The sequence below is a fragment of the Panthera uncia genome, chromosome D1 (assembly GCF_023721935.1).
Source record: "Panthera uncia isolate 11264 chromosome D1, Puncia_PCG_1.0, whole genome shotgun sequence".
NCBI classification, from domain to species: domain Eukaryota; kingdom Metazoa; phylum Chordata; class Mammalia; order Carnivora; family Felidae; genus Panthera; species Panthera uncia.
The window spans coordinates 9500472-9519643 of record NC_064808.1 but is presented as its reverse complement, the minus strand read 5'-3'; the positions used below and the strand labels follow the sequence as shown (position 1 = coordinate 9519643).

At 49.5% G+C, this 19172-nt stretch overlaps 1 protein-coding gene across 1 annotated transcript; it reads left to right on the top strand.

Annotated features, from left to right (window-relative positions):
* The first annotated feature begins 742 nt into the window (after positions 1–742).
* LOC125932875 (membrane-spanning 4-domains subfamily A member 8-like) lies at positions 743–10563 on the top strand. The gene is made up of 6 exons (XM_049645577.1): positions 743–1091; positions 3001–3123; positions 6851–6910; positions 8122–8259; positions 9940–10050; positions 10234–10563. The coding sequence occupies exons 1-6, from the start codon at positions 882–884 to the stop codon at positions 10336–10338; spliced, it is 747 nt and encodes a 248-aa protein (XP_049501534.1). The 5' UTR covers positions 743–881; the 3' UTR covers positions 10339–10563.
* Positions 10564–19172: the final 8609 nt, after the last annotated feature.

The following is a 19172-nucleotide window of genomic DNA, read 5'->3' as shown; positions in this document are numbered from 1 at the left end:
CCAGAAATTGAGAGAATTGGACTCAGTGTTCTCCAAGAGACTTTCCACCTCTAAAGTTTTGTAATCAGACGGTATTACTCCATGCTAAGCTTTATAAGAGATTCGAAAGCGAGAAAAACACAGCTCTCGCCTTCTGGCAGCATTTAGCTCCTTCGAGCCTTAGTTTTCTCACCTATAAAGCTGGTCTGGTGTTTTAAGGATAAAAGGAAATGTGTTTGGAAAGCGCTGACTGCCTGGCCATTTATATAAGAGCCCCGTAACTGGTACCTGATATTATCTTTAAAGCAGGATTAATACATTCATCAGTGATTAAGATGTTCAAATGAGCTATTGGAGGCAAAAGTCCTTTTTTAATGCAAACATTAGTGCTTATGTGAAAGATGAGTCTAGGGGCGCCAGGGTGGCCCAGTCGGGTAAGCCTCCGACTTCGGCTCAGGTCATGATCTCATGGCTCGGGGGTTTGAGCCCCCATACCCCGCAACAGGCTCTGTGCTGACAGCTCAGAGCCTGGAGCCTGCTTCGGCTTCTGTGTGTCTCCCTCTTTCTCTGCCTCTCCTCCACTTGCACTCTGTCTCTCTCTCTCTCTCTCGCTCAAAAATAAATAAACATCTTTTTTAATTTTTTAAAAAGACGAGTCTATCACATGTATTCTTTTTAAGTTTATTATTTTGAGAGAGAGAGAGCACATGCATGCACAAATGGGGGAGGAGCAGAGAGGGGGGGGAGAGAGAGAGAATCCCAACGCAGGGGTAGATGTGGAGCTCAAATTCACAGACCACGAGATCATGACCTGAGCCGAAGTCGGACGCTTAACCGACTGAGCCACCCGGGCGCCCCTATCACATTTATATTTATCACATTTCTTTAGCAGCAGGAACCTGATGGCTTCAGCAGGACCCATGGCCAATTCCATGTTTGTGGTGGCACCCCCCAACGGGTATCCTGAGATCCAAGGAGGCATGTGTCAGGTGCCCCCGTATCCCAGCAACCAGCCCCAAGCCCACCTCATTCCTGTGAACCCCCCTGGTTTGAAGTCATCTGTAACTGAGCAACCTGCCCAGAGAGCCTGGAAAGAGGGCAAAGTCTTAGGGGTAAGTGACATTTCACTCTGCAGGCCGGGGGTCCCTGGCTGGAGTCGGACAAAGTGGGAGGCTTGGAAATACGGAAACTTCAAATCCAGGAGGAGGGGTAGGAGCTGATCCGGCCTTGCCAAACCCAGATCTACTAGAAATCTCAGCTGTGCGACATCACCAGGGTCTCAGTGTGGGGCCTTGTAATTTCTGCTCTAGGCATTTTAAGAAAGAGGAAGCAAAGCATCAAAAAAGTGGTAAACTGGAATGTTGGTCCTGTTGCAAGAGTACATGTCGATCCACGTGGCCTCTGGAAGAAAGTGGGTGTATCAAGCCACTAGGTGGAGCCTAAACCCAGCTTTCTCGAATGGAATCTTTGGCCGTTAGGGGAGGAAAAATCAGGTTAGACAGCCAACAAAATAGCACTTCACAACGATTTTCCCCCTGCAAGGCCATCCTGGGCAGGACCAGCAGGGGCACATTTCATTGCACAGCTAAAAGATGACAACCACGGATTCCGACCCAGGCAGCCTGAGCTCAGGGCCTAATGCGAGGGTCAGTCGATTCAGCCTGTGTGGAGGGCAATTTGTAGCCTCCAAATTTACCAAATACCCGATAATTCCATTTCTGAGACTGTCCTGCAGATGCGCCCGTGCACGCAAGAACTGCGATGTGGATGAGCTTATTAACTGCAGCACGGTTTGTGTGGACAACAGAATGGGAAGAGCCAAAATATCCATCAATATATACCGGTTAAATCGATGTATTATTCAAAGAATGCTACAGCTATAAAAAAGAACGAGGAAGGCTTTTGCGTAATGAGATGGACCTAGCCCAGGATACATCCTTGAAGGAAAGAAAAAATAGTCTGTGTATAGTCTGTTACCATGTGTACAAATTTGAGGAAATAATATATTTGTGTGTGCCGCCATATTTGTAGTGTATACACAGAGACATATACATACCTAATATATCTATGTATATGTCCAAATACCACTTGTGCAGGAATATATCTATATTAGTTTCCTAGGGCTCCCGTAACAGAGTACCACAAACTGGGTGGCTTTGAACAACAGAAGCTGTCTCACGGTTGCGGAAGCCAAAAGTTCACGATCAAGTTGTCCCCAGGGTCATGCTCCCTGTGAAGGCACCAGGGGAAGGTCTCTCCCAGCCTCTCTCCCAGCTCCTGGTAGTTCCTTGGCTTGCGGAAGCACAGTGCCGATCTTGGCACACATGGAATTCTCCTGTGTGCTTGCGTGTCTCTTCGTATCTGTCTTTCGAAAAGGACCCCAGTCACGTAGGATCACGCGCCCACCCTACTCCAGTATACATCGGATTACCTAATTACATCCACAACCACCCTAATTCCAGATGAGGTCACATTCTCGGGTCCTGGGGGTTAGAATTCTAATATATTAATTTGGTGAGGGAGAGACGGACACAATTCAATCCCTAAAAACATCCTAAAGAAATAAGAGATGAACACAAAGACTTATCTACAAGGATGTTCATGATAGTATTATTTATAACAGGGAAAAAGGAGGAACAATCTTACCTGTTCAGTATCTCTGTTCCAACTACTCCCCAAAACATCCCAAGATGGAATCAGGCAGCCTTTTAAAAAATAGTTTGAAGAACGCTTACTGCCATGGGGATGTGTCCACGATAAGATGTTAAATGTACAGAGCCATTTTGTGTTCTCGGAATATATATTTGAAACGAATCACGGGAGGCTAGATACCAAAACGTAAGTGGGGTGTTTCCCCTGAGCGGAGGGTAATTGTGGGAAGTTTTCATTTCATTTTTATATTGTTTATATTACTTGTTAGACCAGGAAAACAAACGATTTATGAAAATAAAAAGGAGGCACAAAGGGAAGGCAGGATCCAGCCTCAGAAACGAGGGCTTCAGCTTGTGGCTCTCCTGACAGGCCATCCAGATCCTGATTGGCCTGATCCACGTGGGCCTTGGCTCCATCATGGCCACCGTCCTCTCAGGGCACTACACAGCGATCTCGTTCTACGGAGGCTTTCCCTTCTGGGGAGGCGTCTGGGTAAGTAACGTGAGGTCACCCCGCAAATGAGCTCCCGGAAAGTGCCAGCACACCCGGGGCCACCTTGTCAAGCTGTGTGGCTTACACTCTGCGGCAGCTTCCCAGCCAAGGGAGCCAGCAGGGCGCGAATCTGGCTCAGGCCTCGCCTACCAAGCATGTCGGTTGGTCGGGTTGCTGTGACCAATGGGCACAGACCAGGTGGCTTCCACAACAGAAATGCGTTACCTCACAGTTCTGGAAGCTGGAAGGCCAAGATCGAGACGTCTGCAAGGTTGTTCTGAGGCCTCTCTCCTTGGCGTGCAGATGGCCGCCTTCTCCCCGTGTCTTCACGCGGCCTCAGTGTGTCTGTGCCCTAATCCCCTCCTCACATAAGAACACCAGTCACATTGGACTAGGGCCACCCTAGTGATCTCACTGAAACTTAGTCACCTCTTTAAAGGTCCCCTCTCCAAAGATAGTCACATTCTGCGGTACTGGGGGGGTTAGGACTTCAATAGGTGAATTTTGAGGGGACACGATTCAGCCATAACACCAAGTGACAGCCCTATAGGACGCCGTTCACCTGGAGTGGGCACCTTTTCTAATTGGCTCATGCCATGGGTCAGCGAATTTTCTTCTTATTCATCAACCCAGGGCTGGCACCTTTTTCCAATTCACACAACAATGCCCATGTGTAAAAAATGTATTGGTAATAGCCCTCGAGTGTTGCTCAACTTAGGCCCCCAGCCCTGAGCTCCAGGAGAAAAGACATTTCCACCCATGTTTGAGAGTGGCTACCCAGCCACAGAACGGTCATTAAGCAATGGGGACGCAACCTAGGTGCACGGATGGGCTTCAGAGTCCCCGTTGTGGCAAAATATTTGATATGCGAGTGTGTACTTTTTTTTTCCTGGAAAGGTCTATAGCTTTCATCAGATTCTCAGGGTGATCTATGACTCCATAAAAGTTAAGAACTACAAGCCCTTTATCTTCTCCACTTTACTGCCTTTTTGATTCTTTTGCATTCTCTCTAGTGTCCTCTTAGCTACACACACACACACACACACACACACCTCCCTTCTCCCCGTCCTCCCTCCCACCTCCTTTTTCTCTCTGCTGTTACACAGCCTGCCGTCTCTGGACTCACACACCTATCTATGATTCAGATGCAACTTTTCTCATAAATAGCAGGATTCCCAAGTAACCTTAGATAATTAACCAAAGTCCTTCTTATCCCATGAGATTTAAATAAAATAGCCTAGTGTTATCATCTACCATAATCCCCCTACAACGCCTGCAACATGGTAGGGCTTATGTTCTTGGGAGCATCTTTCTGTGAGCACCTGCTCTGTTTTGTTTCCATCTGGGTCTCATTTCTTGAGGCTGAAGTCCTCTCTCTGCTTTGCATGGACCCAGACTTGGAACTCAGCCCCTGTTCCTCCCCCCCAAGCCCTGTGTCTGTACAACCAATTTTAATGGAGTTTGGGGCAGTGGAGAGGCTGACATCACAGCCAAAGAATGGCTTGCTCTTAAGCATTGGATGTTATTGAATCATCTTTTTTTTATATATGAAATTTATTGTCAAACTGGTTTCCATACAACACCCAGTGTTCATCCCAACAGGTGCCCTCCTCAATGCCCATCACCCACCCTCCCCTCCCTCCCACCCCCCATCAACCCCCAGTTTATTCTCAGTTTTTAAGAGTCTCTTATGGTTTGGCTCTCTCCCTCTCTAACTTTAGCCAAGGGATACAGGAGTGCTGATGCATAGGGGCACTTGTACCCCAATGTTTGTAGCAGCACTTTCAACTGTAACCAAATTGTGGAAAGAGCCTCAATGTCCATCAACTGATGAATGGATAAAGAAATTGTGGTTTTTATATACACAATGGAATACTACGTGGCAATGAGAAAGAATGAAATCTGGCCCTTTGTAGCAACGTGGATGGAACTGGAGTGTTATGCTAAATGAAGTCATACAGAGAAAGACAGATACCATATGTTTTCACTCTCATGTGGATCTTGAGAAACTTAACAGAAGACCATGGGGGAGGGGAGGAGAAAAAAAAAGCTATTGAATAATCTTAAGTGCCTGGCAATTGCCCTGGCATCTCCCCTTCTGCCAGGTTGCTAAACTCTCTTGACTGCTCCCCTCCTTTTATCTGCAAAGCAGTTTTGTTCTTGGTTACCTTGTCCAGGACTATGTATTTCCTAAAGATCACTAATGTCCTCTCCCATAACAAAGGCCCATTTCCTCTGGCACCTTAAAAGGACCAGCAAGGCCCGCAGAAGGCCAGCCTCTTGTTCTCTTCCCTTCCCATCAAGTCTCCATAACAGAAGGTTGTAAGACTGAGATTTATTTTTCCACGTATAGGAAAAATCACACTCCGTTTAAAAGGCGTAGGAAGCTAGAGTAACTTTTCATTGTAAAACCATTTCCACCCCAAGGTACACGCATCTACCCTGAGTGGTGGGAGGGTCTGTGTGGTAAAGGCGAAGGACATGGGGTCTGGATTCAACTATTTGGACCAGCCATCTGCTGGATGGTCTCGGGTCAGTTATTTAAACTCCACAAGCCTCAGCCTGCCCATCTGTAACAGGAGAATAATAATAGTTCTGGATGGGCCACCGTGCAGTTAAATAAGGCAAGGTTTGAAGAGCACCCCACGCAGTGAGTGCTCGGCGAAGCTGTTGTTCAACCACAGCCGATGCCCTCTCAGACCACCGTTGCCACCACACTGGGCTCATGACAGTGAGTAAGCCCACCGTCTACCGCGCCTGCAGAATACCAGTGTCGAAATAAAGGCACACAACCCACCTCCCTGTCTTCATATTTGAGGTGGAGCATCTTGGAGGTGCGACGCTACCTTTCGAGTCCTCACCCAGGTGACGCTGGGCTTCTAGCTCAAAGCAGTGAAGATGCTGGTGACCTTCCTCCTTCCCTCCAAAGCCCCCGTGCCTAACGAATCCCAAGGGAAGGATGGCAAACCAACAAGATGTGCCTGTGGGCAAATAAAAGACAAGGAAAGGAATGATACTTGCTGCACATCTCCTATGTGCAAGCTCCACTGCGTGGAAGATAATGAACGCCAGATGACCCACGCAAGGCATGGATCAGCTCCTGGCGGTCACCCTTAGGGGGACGGGTAGTTTTTCCCGCTGTTCGTGTGAGGAAACAAAGACCTCAAGAAATTAATCACTTACCCACATCACATGAGTTTCAAGCCAGAACTGAAAAACCAGGTCAGCTCAGTCCTAGAATCTGTATTTATCTCACTTTGCTGCCTTGTCATATGGTACAAGAGAGCTTGCTCTTCCTTCCTTTTACCCTCCCTGTCTCTCTCCCTCCCTCCCCTCTTTCTCTTCTTTCCCTTCCCTTCCCTTCCCTTCCCTTCCTTTCCTTTCCTTTTCTGTTTCCTTTTCTTTCTTTCTTTCTTTCTTTCTTTCTTTCTTTCTTCCTCTTCCTCCCTCCCTCCCTCTTTCTTCCCTACCTTCCTCCCTCCCTCCCTCCCTCCCTCCCTCTTTCTTCCCTTCCTTCTACTTCCTTTCTTTCCTTCCCTCCTTCTTCCCTTCCTTCCTTCCTTCCGCCCTTCCTTCACATCCTTCCTTCCTTTCCCCCTGTTGAGTTGGAGGTCCCAGCAGAGGAACCTAGTGTGCATGAGAGAATACGTGTGACCAGAATCATGGAAACCTGGAGATGGGGCCCTAACCTCTGACCTCTTTCTAAACCCCCACTCTTCTGTGCCAGTTCATCATTTCAGGATCCCTCTCAGTGTCAGCCGAAAATCAGCCAAAATCCTCTTACCTGGTAAGTCACCTCCTGACCCGGGCTCTCCCAGCGGGACCTATGGGAGACACACACGGTGGGGAAAGGTTAGCGCACAATCCCCCCTCATCCTTGCACTTACTTCCTTTTATAAGGCTTTTTATTTTTAAGTTTATTTACATAGTTTGAGAGAGAGAGTGTGTGGGGGGAGGAGGGGCAGAGAGAGAGGGAGAGAGAGAGAGAGGATCCCAAGCAGGCTCCACACTGCCAGCACAGAGCCCGATGTGGGGCTCCATCTGTGAGGTCATGACCTGAGCCGAAACCAAACGTCAGACACTCAACCGCCTGAGCCACCCAGACACCCCTCCTTGTGCTTACTTCTAACCAGACACAGACGCTGTCACATGTGCTCACTCATACTCACAGGCAGGACCACGTGAACCTGGCCAGAGTCATGGCAGGAAGGAGTCCAGAGGGTTCAAGGGAAGGAAGGACAACACAGCCCTGAGTGAAGGCATCAGGGTGTGGAGGCAGAGACAGAACAGCATCCGTCCCTCAGAGGCTCGTGCCGGAGGGGGCACAAAAGTCCCGGGGGCCCACGCTCCCCTGCAACAGAGCGGGCACTGCCAGTGGCCGTGGCACACAGAGCGGGCCTCTGGCCATTTCTGCAGGGAAGCCAGGGGAGGCCGAACCACCTGCTTCCCTCAGGAATCCCGCCAAGCGGTCTCTGCCAATCCCATGAACAAGACTCTGAGGTCCCCTAACAATGGGCCGAGAAAGCGCCTTCGTTCCCCTCGCGGCAGGTTGTCTAGGGTGAGGGGCCTCAGGATGGCCAGGTCCCTGTGCCTCATGAGATCTGGGCATGTCTTTCTGCACATGGCCCAGAATCATGGGACATCAGAGCCTGTCGCATCCCAAGACACCGGGTGGAGCTTCCTTCCTATCCCCAGTGGGATAAGCAAGTCGGAGATGGGTAGGTAAACTCGGGGAAACCGCGATTGAGTAGTCCCCTCCCCGCAAGATCCGTGATCCTCATTAAAGGCTCTGAGAAGTCCTACAGCAAAGGCCTGTTTCACTTTGTTCAGCCCAGCTTTTCTCAAATCTAACTTACGCACACACTTTTTTGCACAGAGCATCACTTTACTTGCTACAGAACTGAGGTTCCAGGGATTCATATTAAGAAGCTCGAGTCTCTGTTCATCCCAGCTACAATGATTTTCCTCTCCCACCCTGACCCTCTGTGTCTTCTTCAGCTGAATGGCAGTTTGGCCTTGAACATTGTCAGTGCAATCTGTTCTGTGGTTGGAATCACACTCTTCATCATGGATATGAGTCTCTCTCCCATCTATGCCCGCCCTGACTCTTATCCCTACTATGACACCTGGGGTGTGGTGAGTACCTTTCTGAGCCAACATCCCCCCACAGGCTCAGAATCGGCTACATTTAGAAAATTGTTAGAAGGCCCGAACACCAAGCTTCTTCACACAGCACTACAGCAGAAGGAAGTACCATCAAGAATCAGAAGAATGTTTAAAGTCCCCGACATGTCGCTTTACTGTTGTGTTACTTTAAGCACGTGACTTTTCTCAGTCTTAGTTTCTGCCTTTACAACAGAGTAATCTACCTTATGACAATGTGAGGAGAATTAAATGTGACAAGAACACACACGTGCCTCTACCTGAATCCTTGCTCACGTTCTCACCTTGCTGCCCATGACTATGGACAAGGGGTCAGCAAAGGTTTTCTGTGAAAGGCCAGAGAATAAATACTTAAGGCTTTGCAAGCCATCTGGTTTCTTTTTTTTTTCTTTTTTTTTTTTTTTAATGTTTGTTTGCTTGTTGAAAGAGGGAGACCCAAGCAGGCTCCAGCTGTCAGCACAGGGCCCAACGTGGGGCTCGATCTCAAGACCATGAGATCATGACCTGAGCCAAAATCGAGAGTCAGATGCTTAAAACCGACTGAGCCACCCAGGCGTCCCAGCCATTTGGTTTCCATGGCAGGTACTCAGCCCTGCCCTGTAGTGGGAAAGCAGCCACAGAAAATCCATAAGCAATGAGCATGGCTGTGTTCCGATAAAACTTTACTTACAAAAGTAGGCAGCTTCCAGGAGTTGGCCCATGGATCGTAATTTGGCCCACGGACCAACCTGTGCTATGGAACAGGGCTGCCCAGTAGAAATATAATGTGAGCTGTGTGTGTGATTTTAAATGTTTTAGTTGCCGCCTTAAGAAAAAAGAAGAAGGTGGCACCTGGGTGGCTTGGTCGGTTAATCGTCCGACTTTGGCTCAGGTCATGATCTCACGGTCCGTGAGTTCGAGCCCCACGTCGGGCTCTGTGCTGACAGCTCAGAGCCTGGAGCCTGTTTCAGATTCTGTGTCTCCCTCTCTCTCTGCTCCTCCCCTGTTCATGCTCTGTCTCTCTCTGTCTCAAAAATAAATAAACGTTAAAAAAAAATTAAAAAAAAAAAAAACCAAAAAAGAAAAAAGAAGAAGAAAACGAAACAAGTGAAAATATCTTAATAATATGTTTTATTTAACCCAATATATCCCAAATGTCATTTCAACATGTAATCCGTGCAAAATGAATATATATATATTAATTTGCTATTTTGCATTTGGGCTACTCGGTCTTTGAAATCCTGGGTGTATTCTGCACTTAGAGCACCTGTCACTTTGGGACCAGCCACATCCCAAGTGCTCAGCAGCCACACGGGACTCGTGGCTACAGGGCTCGTGGCTGCCGGATTGGTGAGTGAGTGCAGCTACAGAGGGGCCCGCGTAGACACTGTCTCTGCGTCTGCGCAGCGGCCCCTCCTCTCCCTCCCCGCTCACGTGATCCAGGTGTTTTCCTGAAGGCTGACCACCCTTCCCTCTAGAGGAGCCCTGGCAGTGTCAAAGGACCAGGTCTCGTCCACACACCCTTGACCCTCACACGAGCCTGGTGAGACGTTGTCCCCACAAGGCTGAGACGAGGTTAGGGGCCTTCCTCCAAGCCACAGGGACAGTCTACGGCAGAGCCACATTTGGAACGCCCCGGCCAGCACTCCTGACCTCCACCCGCTCTGGTTCCAGACCCCCGGAGTGGCGATTTCGGGAGTGCTGCTCATTTTCTGTCTCCTCGAGTTCGGCGTTGCCTGCGCATCTTCCCACCTGGGCTGCCAACTGGTCTGCTGTCAGCACAACGTGAGTCCCGAGGTTCCTGGGTGGGAGGGAAGACGCCCGGAAGGGGGCGGAGACCACAGGGTCGCCATGCTTCCCCTTCCGGCCCAGGAGCAGAGAAGTCTCCCAGGGCCTCAAGGCCTGCGCGCCTGCCTGGTCCCTCTTGCACCCCTCCCAGTGCCCCTCCTGTGCGCCTGTGTTTTCCAGGTGGGCGTGGTCCTCCCGAATGTCTATATGGCAAACCCAGTGGTCGTCCCAGAACCGGTGAACTTGCCACCGACTTATTCCAACGAGGCCCGGGGCTCCAGATAAGCAAAGCCACAGCTTCTAGAAGCATCTTGCGCTGAGACCAAAAGAAGACCTCCCCGTTCTGGGCTTCTGAAACCCAGGATCCTCCTTCCCTGACAATGTTAGGGAAATGTCTCTCTAATGGGCGCGCATCGTGACTTATTCCATTCGGCCTGGTAAATCGTGCAGTGACTCTATTAAAAAGGAGACAGAAATTGAAAGTGGATTTTAACAAAGAGATCCTTCCCCGGGGCGTCTACACCTGGGGCCTTGTGTGCTTACCTGTGTGAGCTCATGGTTGGAAAAGCAAATGTCTAGACAACCCAATATTCATTCTTTCAATCATTCATTTGGTGATTAAATATGTCCTGAGCATTTGGTATGTTCAAGGAAGTTTAACATTGGTGAACACAGCAAAGTCCGTGACCTCAGGGAACTTCTGGCCTCACGGAGAGGACAACGTGCAAGCCATTTTCCCTAACACGGGACAGAACGTGGGGACACACAGAGATACAACGGAGGGATATGATTTATTTTATTTTATTTTATTTTACTTTATTTTATTTTATTTTATTTTATTTTATTTTAGAGAGAGCACACATGAACAGGGGGAGAGGGGCAGAGGGAGAAGGAGGGAGCATCTTTTTTTTTAAGTTTATTTATTTATTTTGAGAGAGAGACAGAGAGACCGAGTGGGGGAGGGGCAGAGAGAGGGGGGAGAGAGAGAGAGAATCCCAGGCAGGCTCCACACTGATAGTGGGGTTCGAACTCACATACCATGAGATCGTGACCTGAGCTGAAACCAAGAGTCAGACACTAGACCGACTGAGTCACCCAGGCACCCTGAGAGGGATATGATTTATTCTGGCAGTGATGGGGAAAGCAAAGAACAAGCCTGGTCGAGGAAGCAAATTTGAGGGGGGCATTAAAGGAGAGAGAGCAGGGGTTTTCAGCCACACCATTGGGAAGACCTTGGAAGAAAGTGAGCCATGGGAAAAAAAGCTCACAAAAGCTTGGAAAGAAAGCTCACAAAATGATCACTCCTTTTTATATGCTGTTACCCCAAATGCAACAGTACTCATGAATAAACATTGTCTTCAGGCAATGTTAAGGTATCTTCCAAAATTATGAGGCTCACACACCTTTATTTATAAAGGCAAAGAGAATAATCCAAAGAGAACTGGCTATGTCTAGAACTTCTAGGTTTACACACATTAATTTAAATATTTATTTAAATATACATGATGGCAGTTGGCTTCGAAAAGGTTAGAACATGATTTTACTCTTGTAAATATATTTAGCCTCTGGCTTTATCTAAAAAGTTTCTTCTCAGTGGCTTGTTCAGAATTCTTCTGCATCTTCTCTGACAGGGATCCTTGGGATGCCCATCGGCTAGTCAGGTTCCAAGGCCACGGTGGGTTGTCATTTGCTAGAACTGACCAGGTCTCAGGAAATCATGGACAATCAAAATGTAATACAGGGCATGTAATATCCTGCTTCTAGACCAGCCCTTCACTCATCTGTTCTGTAAGCTGAGATGTTAGTACATTGGGCTCCCCAAAAGGGACTGGCCCAGTGAGACTACTCTTCGAGGTCTGGGTGAGCAGAGCAAGTCTGGCCTTTTTTCTGCCCTCTTCCTTACTGCTGCCTCTCACTGCCCTATCTCATCCCACACCTGCTCCCTCCACAGACCTCAAACCCTCAACCTTGATCTCCCACTCGGTCCTCAGAGTCTCTTTCCTGACTTGTCCGACCTGTGAGTTAACTTAGACACTCCTGACAAGCCTCACCTCCTACAGTGTGGGTCATCTTGGAGATCGAATCTTCTCGAGCACCTGGTGCATCTCAGGATACGTAGCACCTGCCACCTGCCACGTGCTGAAATCATTATGGAGCTTGTTGGAGCAAAGCCTTTTTCCCATCCCACCACCTGCCCTGATAATGTGCTGGGAGCTAGACCCCTCATCCCAGATGGCCTTCCACCTGAAGTGACAGCTCACAGCTTCCTGTGGGCAACAAATGTTTATCCTTGCTCTGCACCATGTCACAAGCGGTCCGTCTGCACAATGCCATTCACTCCCAGCCTCCCTAGAACAACGGAGCATAGAAAATGGAAGAGACCTTGGCCATCTAGCATCATCAGAGCAGCCAGGAGCCCAGACAGGACTGGAACCCAGACTCCAGATGGCCGGTCCAGGGCTCCCTGCAGAAACAGGGACACATCATAGGAAAACAAGGTGATGACAGTCAGAGACACCGTCTCTGCCTCCTCAGCTGGCACCTCCCCCCACTGGCTTTCTCCCCCAACTCCCCATCCAGTGACAATTTTGCTATCACCAAAGTCACCAATGCCCTCCAGTGGCTTTGTTCCTGTCCTTATCTTACTTGACCTCTGTAGGATTTGACCCAGCAAACCGCCCTCTCCTTAAAACACTAGGCTAGTTCCACTCCAGCTTCTCCAAATGCCCTCCTCATTCTCCTGCGTGAGCTCCTCTCTCTCCTCTTGGGCCTCCGGCATTGCTCTCCAATAAGGCACTGCCCTTGGCCCCTTTTCCCAGCCCAGGTACTCAAGCCTGTCTCCTGGGAACTTGAGATTCAGCTCTCGAGTGAGACTGGGGTTCAAATGTGCTCATCACTGCACAAAAGCTCTATAAAGTGTTTACACTGCTTTCTAGCCAGGTCTTGAGGGCTCATCATCCCCCAAAGTGGGATTTCTTATGGAAGAGATCATTCTGTTTCCTAGTTGATATGCCTGCCCCCATCTCCTCCACTGGTAAGTTCAAGTGCTACTTCCCCAGGGAAGCTGTCTTAGGTTCCTAAAGCCTGAAGCCTCCAAAGGAGAAGCAGGCATCTAGAGTGGGAGCAGCGGAGAGGTGCGCGATGTGACCTGTCAGTGATGACGTCCAGGGCTTAACTTTGAGGGCTGTTGGTTTGGTTTGTTTTGTTTTGTTTTTTATCTTAACTGGAAAAAAAAATTGATTTTTGTGTTGCAGTTGAAAAAATATGACTGTGGCTATGTGTCACAGTAGCTAATTCACACTTGCGACATTTATAGCCCCTCTCGACCTCCCTAAGAACTTTGCGACCTTCCATTGGGAAAGCGGGCTCGCTCTTCGGAAGATGCATTACAGTGTCAGTATCTGTGTGGGTGTCTAGGAAAGGCACCTGTTTCCCAGGACCCCAGCCCCTGTGTCATGAGACAGCCCTTACTTCCCTGACGTTTCCCTCCCAGGACTTGTACTGCCCACAGTTTATAGCATTCACATGGATGTCTTCCTGGGTGCAGACCCAACATCTTCGACAGCTCCCTGCTGTCTTGCCAGGCTCAGGATAAGACATGGGACACAGCAGCTATCACCAGACACTCCCTAGAATGAAGAGTATCCTCTTGCTTCCAGGAAAGAATCCCTTACGTACCCACTCCCTCAGTCATTCAGTGACACGAAGTACCTATTGTATGCCGAGTGCTGGAGGGAGCATAGTTCCCGCCCTCCTGGAGAGCACCCCCCCCCTCCCCAGCGCTGGACTGGCAAGTCACATGATCAATTGAGTGCCGACAGTCATGGGGAAACAGAGTGCTTGTATAGGCATTACTGGAAATGGAGAAGAGGGCAGAATTTCTGCATGGAAGTCCCCTCCAAAGAGGAGATGTGAAGGCTAAGAATAACTAGCCACACAGAGAAGGCAGTAAAGACCATTCCAGGCAGGAAGAGGAAGCTGTGTGAAGCCGCTCCTGCGGAAAAGAGCTTGGAGTATCCAGGGAACTGGAAAGAAAGCCAGTGCAGCTGGAACCTAGTGAAGAAGATGGAGAATGTCTCGAGAAGGGGCTGGAAATGCTGGCAGGGGCCACAGAGGGCTTTGGATTTTATTCTAGGGCTAAAAGCCATGGGGTGGCTTTATGCAAGAGAGTGATGTAATTTGGTTTACAGTTTGAAAGACCACCCTGCCTGATTTGTAGGGAAAGGATAGGAGGAGGGTGAAGGAAGGAGGCAGGTGGACCTGAGAGGAGATTTAGTGATAGTCCAGTACAGGGGCTGGCAAAGTAAGGCCTGTGGGAAGGCCAGATCTGGCCCACCAAATGTTTTTGTAAATAAAGTTTTATTGGGACACCAGCCAGGCCCATTGGTTGACTGGCTGCTTCCGTGCTACAACAGAGACCATACAACCTGCAAAGCCTAAAATATTTACTATTGGACCCTTTGCAGAAACATGTGCCCACCCTGGAGATAGATAATGACGATGAGGAGGAGGAGGAGGAGGATCATCCTTTGTGTGCCAGAATCATTATGTTCCAAGCTATTCTCATGGTGAGAAAGGATTAGCTGTGACCCACTCACCTTCTGTTGCCCTTGGTAATCAGACTGTTCTGGTGAAATCAATTCAGACAGAAGCTGTAGGCACGCAACCACAGTTCCGGGAAGTGCCTGGGGACACAGGTGCCCATTAACAATCCGCTGAATGCCTGAGCTAGGTAGTGACAGTGGAGACAAAGAGGTAGATTTGGGACATGGCTTGGAGGGGAGATCTCTAGGGTTCGTGGACTGGGGGGTGAGTGGAATCAGAGGGGGAAGTTGGAAGCAATGCCAAGGTTTCTGTCTTAGGTAACTGCGTGAAGAGCCATTTACTGAAATGGGGAAGGCTGGAAAAAGTTTCAGGAAAAAACCCAAATTTCAGTAATATTCCCCTCAAAAGCTCATAGGCACATAGCATTCCAGAGGTGACCAAGAACTTAAAGATAATCTCCATTTGATGCTTGAATATCCTCTGTCATTGTCCCCATATGTATAATATCAGCATCACCTAGGAGCCTGTTGGCCCTACCCCAGACATGCTTACTTAGGAATTCTGAGGGTAGGGCCCGGCAGTCTGTGCTTCCGCAAGCCTGCCAGATGATTCCAACGCTCACTCAGGTTTGAGACCCTTTGCCCAATAGCATCTTCTCAAATGACTGCTCCTTCTGATTTTGAGCCCCTTATATGGTGGCATATATCATGCTGGTGCCTCCAAAGGCAGCCCATACCATGCTTAGACAACTCCACTGAGAAGCTTTGCCAAAGAATAAACTATGTCTAAAATCAAGTAAGACACTCCCCGAGATATCACCTGGAAGATAGAAGGATAACTCTCCCCTTTGGAGTTGAGAAACCGGAGTGCTGGATAAGACTCAGTCCCAGCCCATCTATTTCCCACCAAAGCTTCCAGAACACCCAAGTCCCTCACCTTCCCTCTGGCCTCCTCTTCTCCCCACTTCCTGCCCAGGTGAGGCCACTGCCAAGTACCCTTTTTTTATGTCTCATAAAGCTAAATCAGCGACCAGGGGTCAATAGGGAGAGCCTAGACAGATGGAAGGGCAACGAAGGCAGGAACAACAAGTTTAGACTTTGCCCAGGTAAGACACCAATAAAACTCCATAAAGGACTCCCCGTGGGGCCAGTCCAAAGGCTGCCGGAAGTCTTTTACCATCAAAGAGTATCCCTCACCCACTACTACTGAACACGGCACAGGGATGTAGGTACCCAACAATATCTACGGATAGACTCAGTCTTCTGAAAAAGAAGGAATTGATGTCAAGTCCTTACTATCTACTAAACTGTTCTGCTCCATGCCCTTTCACCTGCATTATCTCATTTCACAAACGATACAGAGGGGCACTATGTTTTAAGAACAAGAAATCTGAAAATCTGGACCTCAGGAAGGGTCGTTTGCCCACGCCCACACCACTAGTAACTGGGGGAGGTGGATTTGAATCTATGTCCCCTGCCTACAAAGACGTTGCTCTTTGGCCACCTCATCCTGCCATGTCCGCAGTGCTGGCCCCGGAACAGAAGAGAAGCATGTGGTGATGGTGATGACAACAGTCACTGTCCTTTGTGTACTAGAATCATGAGGTCCCCAGCTACCCGCTCACGGTGGGAATGAATTAGTTCTGACCCACCCATCCTCTTGTGCCCTTGATAATCAGAGCACCCCCCCCCCCAGGGATGGGAGGCAATAAAAAGAGTGGAGTAAATAAATGTCAGCAGGGTGCATCCGCCAATCTCTAATGGGACTCTGTGATTGGTTTCAGCAAATATTAGTCAGCAAAATACGTCCAGGCAGGAAATAAGCCAGATGGCCATAAAGAGGATTTCCTCCACCAACCATCAGCCCCACACAAATGAGGACAAACCCAATAAGGCAGAGGAGGAGAAGAGAAATATGTCTGCAAGACTCGCCTCTCTGCAACCTCCTTTTCCACTGAGTACAAGGAAACTATGGGGTGTCTGGGAGGCCCAGTCCATTACGCATCCAACTCTTGATCTCAGCTCGGGTCTTGAGCTGGGGGTCATGAGTTCAAGCCCCACGTTGGGCTCCGCACTGGGTGCGAAGCCTACTCAGAAAAGAAATGGAAACTAGTCCTCCTTCCCCTTGATAATGGCTTCTTCCACCCTGCCTCAGCCACTCACTCTCAGGGTCACACCTGAACCCGGTCACTGCCCACCTCCACCTCCTAGCTTTCCAGCTCACCGCCAAGCCCTGTAGTTCCTGCTCCCACAGGGCCTGCAGCCCATCAGGCTCCCACCCTCTCACCATCTCCACTCCGTGCTCCCCGTGGCTCAGCTCAGACTCCCCCCATGGCTCAACCATTACAACAGCTCCCAAGTCCCTTGCCCCTCCCACCCCAGTTTGCTCTGCAAAACCCCAACCCTGGTTCAGCCCAACCGGCTGCCTCCCTGGTGCCTGAAAACCCGTCTAGCAATTCTGTTTCCTTCCCTGGTCTGTACTCTCCCCACCTCTAGACGACAACCTTGTATCTTACCTTCTCTCTGCAAACCCCAAGACCTCCTCCCCACTTCTCTCCTAAAGAGCTTGCTTCCCGTTTCCACCAAGTAATGAATGCCTTCGGAAGAGAATTACAAGCCCTGACCAAAGCCCTCGCTGAAACCATGGCCTGCCTTCCCTCCATTTATTACAGAGAAAATGTCCCAGCCCCCCCCCCACCCTGGCACCTGCTTCCACCTTCCCTTTCACTCTTATCCACATCATCACTTTTCACAAGCTACTCAATTACCACCCCCAGCAACCCCCAGACATGTCATTTCTCCCCTCTGCAAGATGAAACCCTCTCCTGATGCCAGAGCCAGCTAAAGACGCTGCCCTGTTTCTCCATTTCCCCTTACGGGGAAGATTTCAGAACAATTTCTGCAACTCTGTTGTCTGCAAAACAACATGTCTGCATGCCCTTCCCGTCCCTCACGAACTGACTCTAGTCGGGGTTTTCCGTCTCTTCACCAAAAGCCTCTCTTGTCAAAATCCCCGTGATGCCCACGTGGCTAAATCTGAAGCAGGTTCTCAACCCTCAGCCTCCCTGACTTATTAGCAGCATTTCATTCCCTCGGCCACGCCCTTCTTTCTCGAGCCTCTCTTCCCTTGGCGTTCAGGACACCACACTCGCCAAGTCTTCTGGGTTTTTCCCACGTGGCCATATGCTCTTTATTAGAATCCTTTTCTTTTCCTGTTTCTAATTGTTTTAATGTTTATTTTTGAGAGAGAGAGCGAGAGAGAGCAAGCATGAGCAGGGGAGGGGCAGAGACAGAGGGAGACACAGAACCCAAAGCAGGCTCCAGGCTCGGAGCTGTCAGCATGGAGCCCGACGAGGGACTCGAACTCATGAACCGCGAGATCATGACCTGAGCCAAAGTCAGACGCTTAACTGAGTAAGCCACCCGGGCGCCCCTAGACACGCCTCTCTTTAAGATCTACCCACATCAGGGCACCTGGGTGGCTCAGTCAGTTTCGCACCCACCTGTGGCTCAGGTCGTGATCTCACAGCTTGTGGGTTCGAGCCCCGCGTCCGGCTCTGTGGTGACAGCTTGGAGCCTGAAGCCTGCTTGGGATTCTGCATCTCCCTCTCTCTCTGCCCCTCCCCTGCCTGCTCTCTGTCTCTCAAAAATAAATACATGTAAAAAAAAAAAAAAAAACATTCTCTTTTAAAGATCTACCCACATCTGTTTGGGGACTTGGTTTTGTCAGTCCGTGCACCCAAGATTCTTAGAAGCTTCTGAGTCTAGCTGAAGGGGCCCACTACCACTGTGCAAGTCTTCCAAAGACCCTAACAACAGCTGTACGGACCCCTCCTTGATGTGATCTTCGTTCTCAGGCCTAGTTTTACTTAGCGTATCATTTCTACATTGGGGACCCAGGAAACAAGAGATGATGTGATTTCCTGACCCACCAAATTCCAGGCCCTCTATATCCCTGTAACTGCCACTTGCAAACTGAATAATTCTCCGTCCGATCCCTTTCTTGCAGTACTTGGTCATACGCCTCCAGGAGCAACCGGCTGACGTTCCCAATGTTCTGCCTGATGGTCTCCTCGGCCAAATCCAAACGCTGTCACGTGCATTTCCTGTCTTCCAAAACGGGACAGTGTTCCACCGCTGCCTACCGTGGGTGACCGTGGATCCAGCCTTCCACGGCAGGGCTCTCACTGCTTCTCCAGACCCCTCTTGCCACCTAGTCCCGAAGACAATGCGCGAAGACAATGCGCGAAGACAATGCGCGAAGACAATGCGTGAAGACAATTTTTGTTACCCTATTTCCAGCTACCAACTTCTCTGTCAGTTGGCCCTTGCTACCTGCCAAACAACCCCCAAACTTATGTGGCTCATGATTCTCTGGGACTGTTGGGCCGATCTCTGGCCTGGGCCAGCCCGGCTGATCCCTACTGTGAGCCCCATGACTAGCCGGTGGCTAGAGGATCTCAGATGGTCTTTTTTTTTTTTTTTTTTTCAACGTTTATTTATTTTTGGGACAGAGAGAGACAGAGCATGAACGGGGGAGGGGCAGAGAGAGAGGGAGACACAGAATCGGAAACA

Bases quoted from the DNA above. Each gene is read 5' to 3' on its own strand.
- LOC125932875 (XM_049645577.1), top strand. From the start codon at position 882: ATGGCTTCAGCAGGACCCATGGCCAATTCCATGTTTGTGGTGGCACCC. The intron at 3,124-6,850 runs GTAAGTAACGTG...CTTCTGTGCCAG, and splicing joins CCTTCTGGGGAGGCGTCTGG to TTCATCATTTCAGGATCCCT. The intron at 8,260-9,939 runs GTGAGTACCTTT...CTCTGGTTCCAG, and splicing joins ACTATGACACCTGGGGTGTG to ACCCCCGGAGTGGCGATTTC.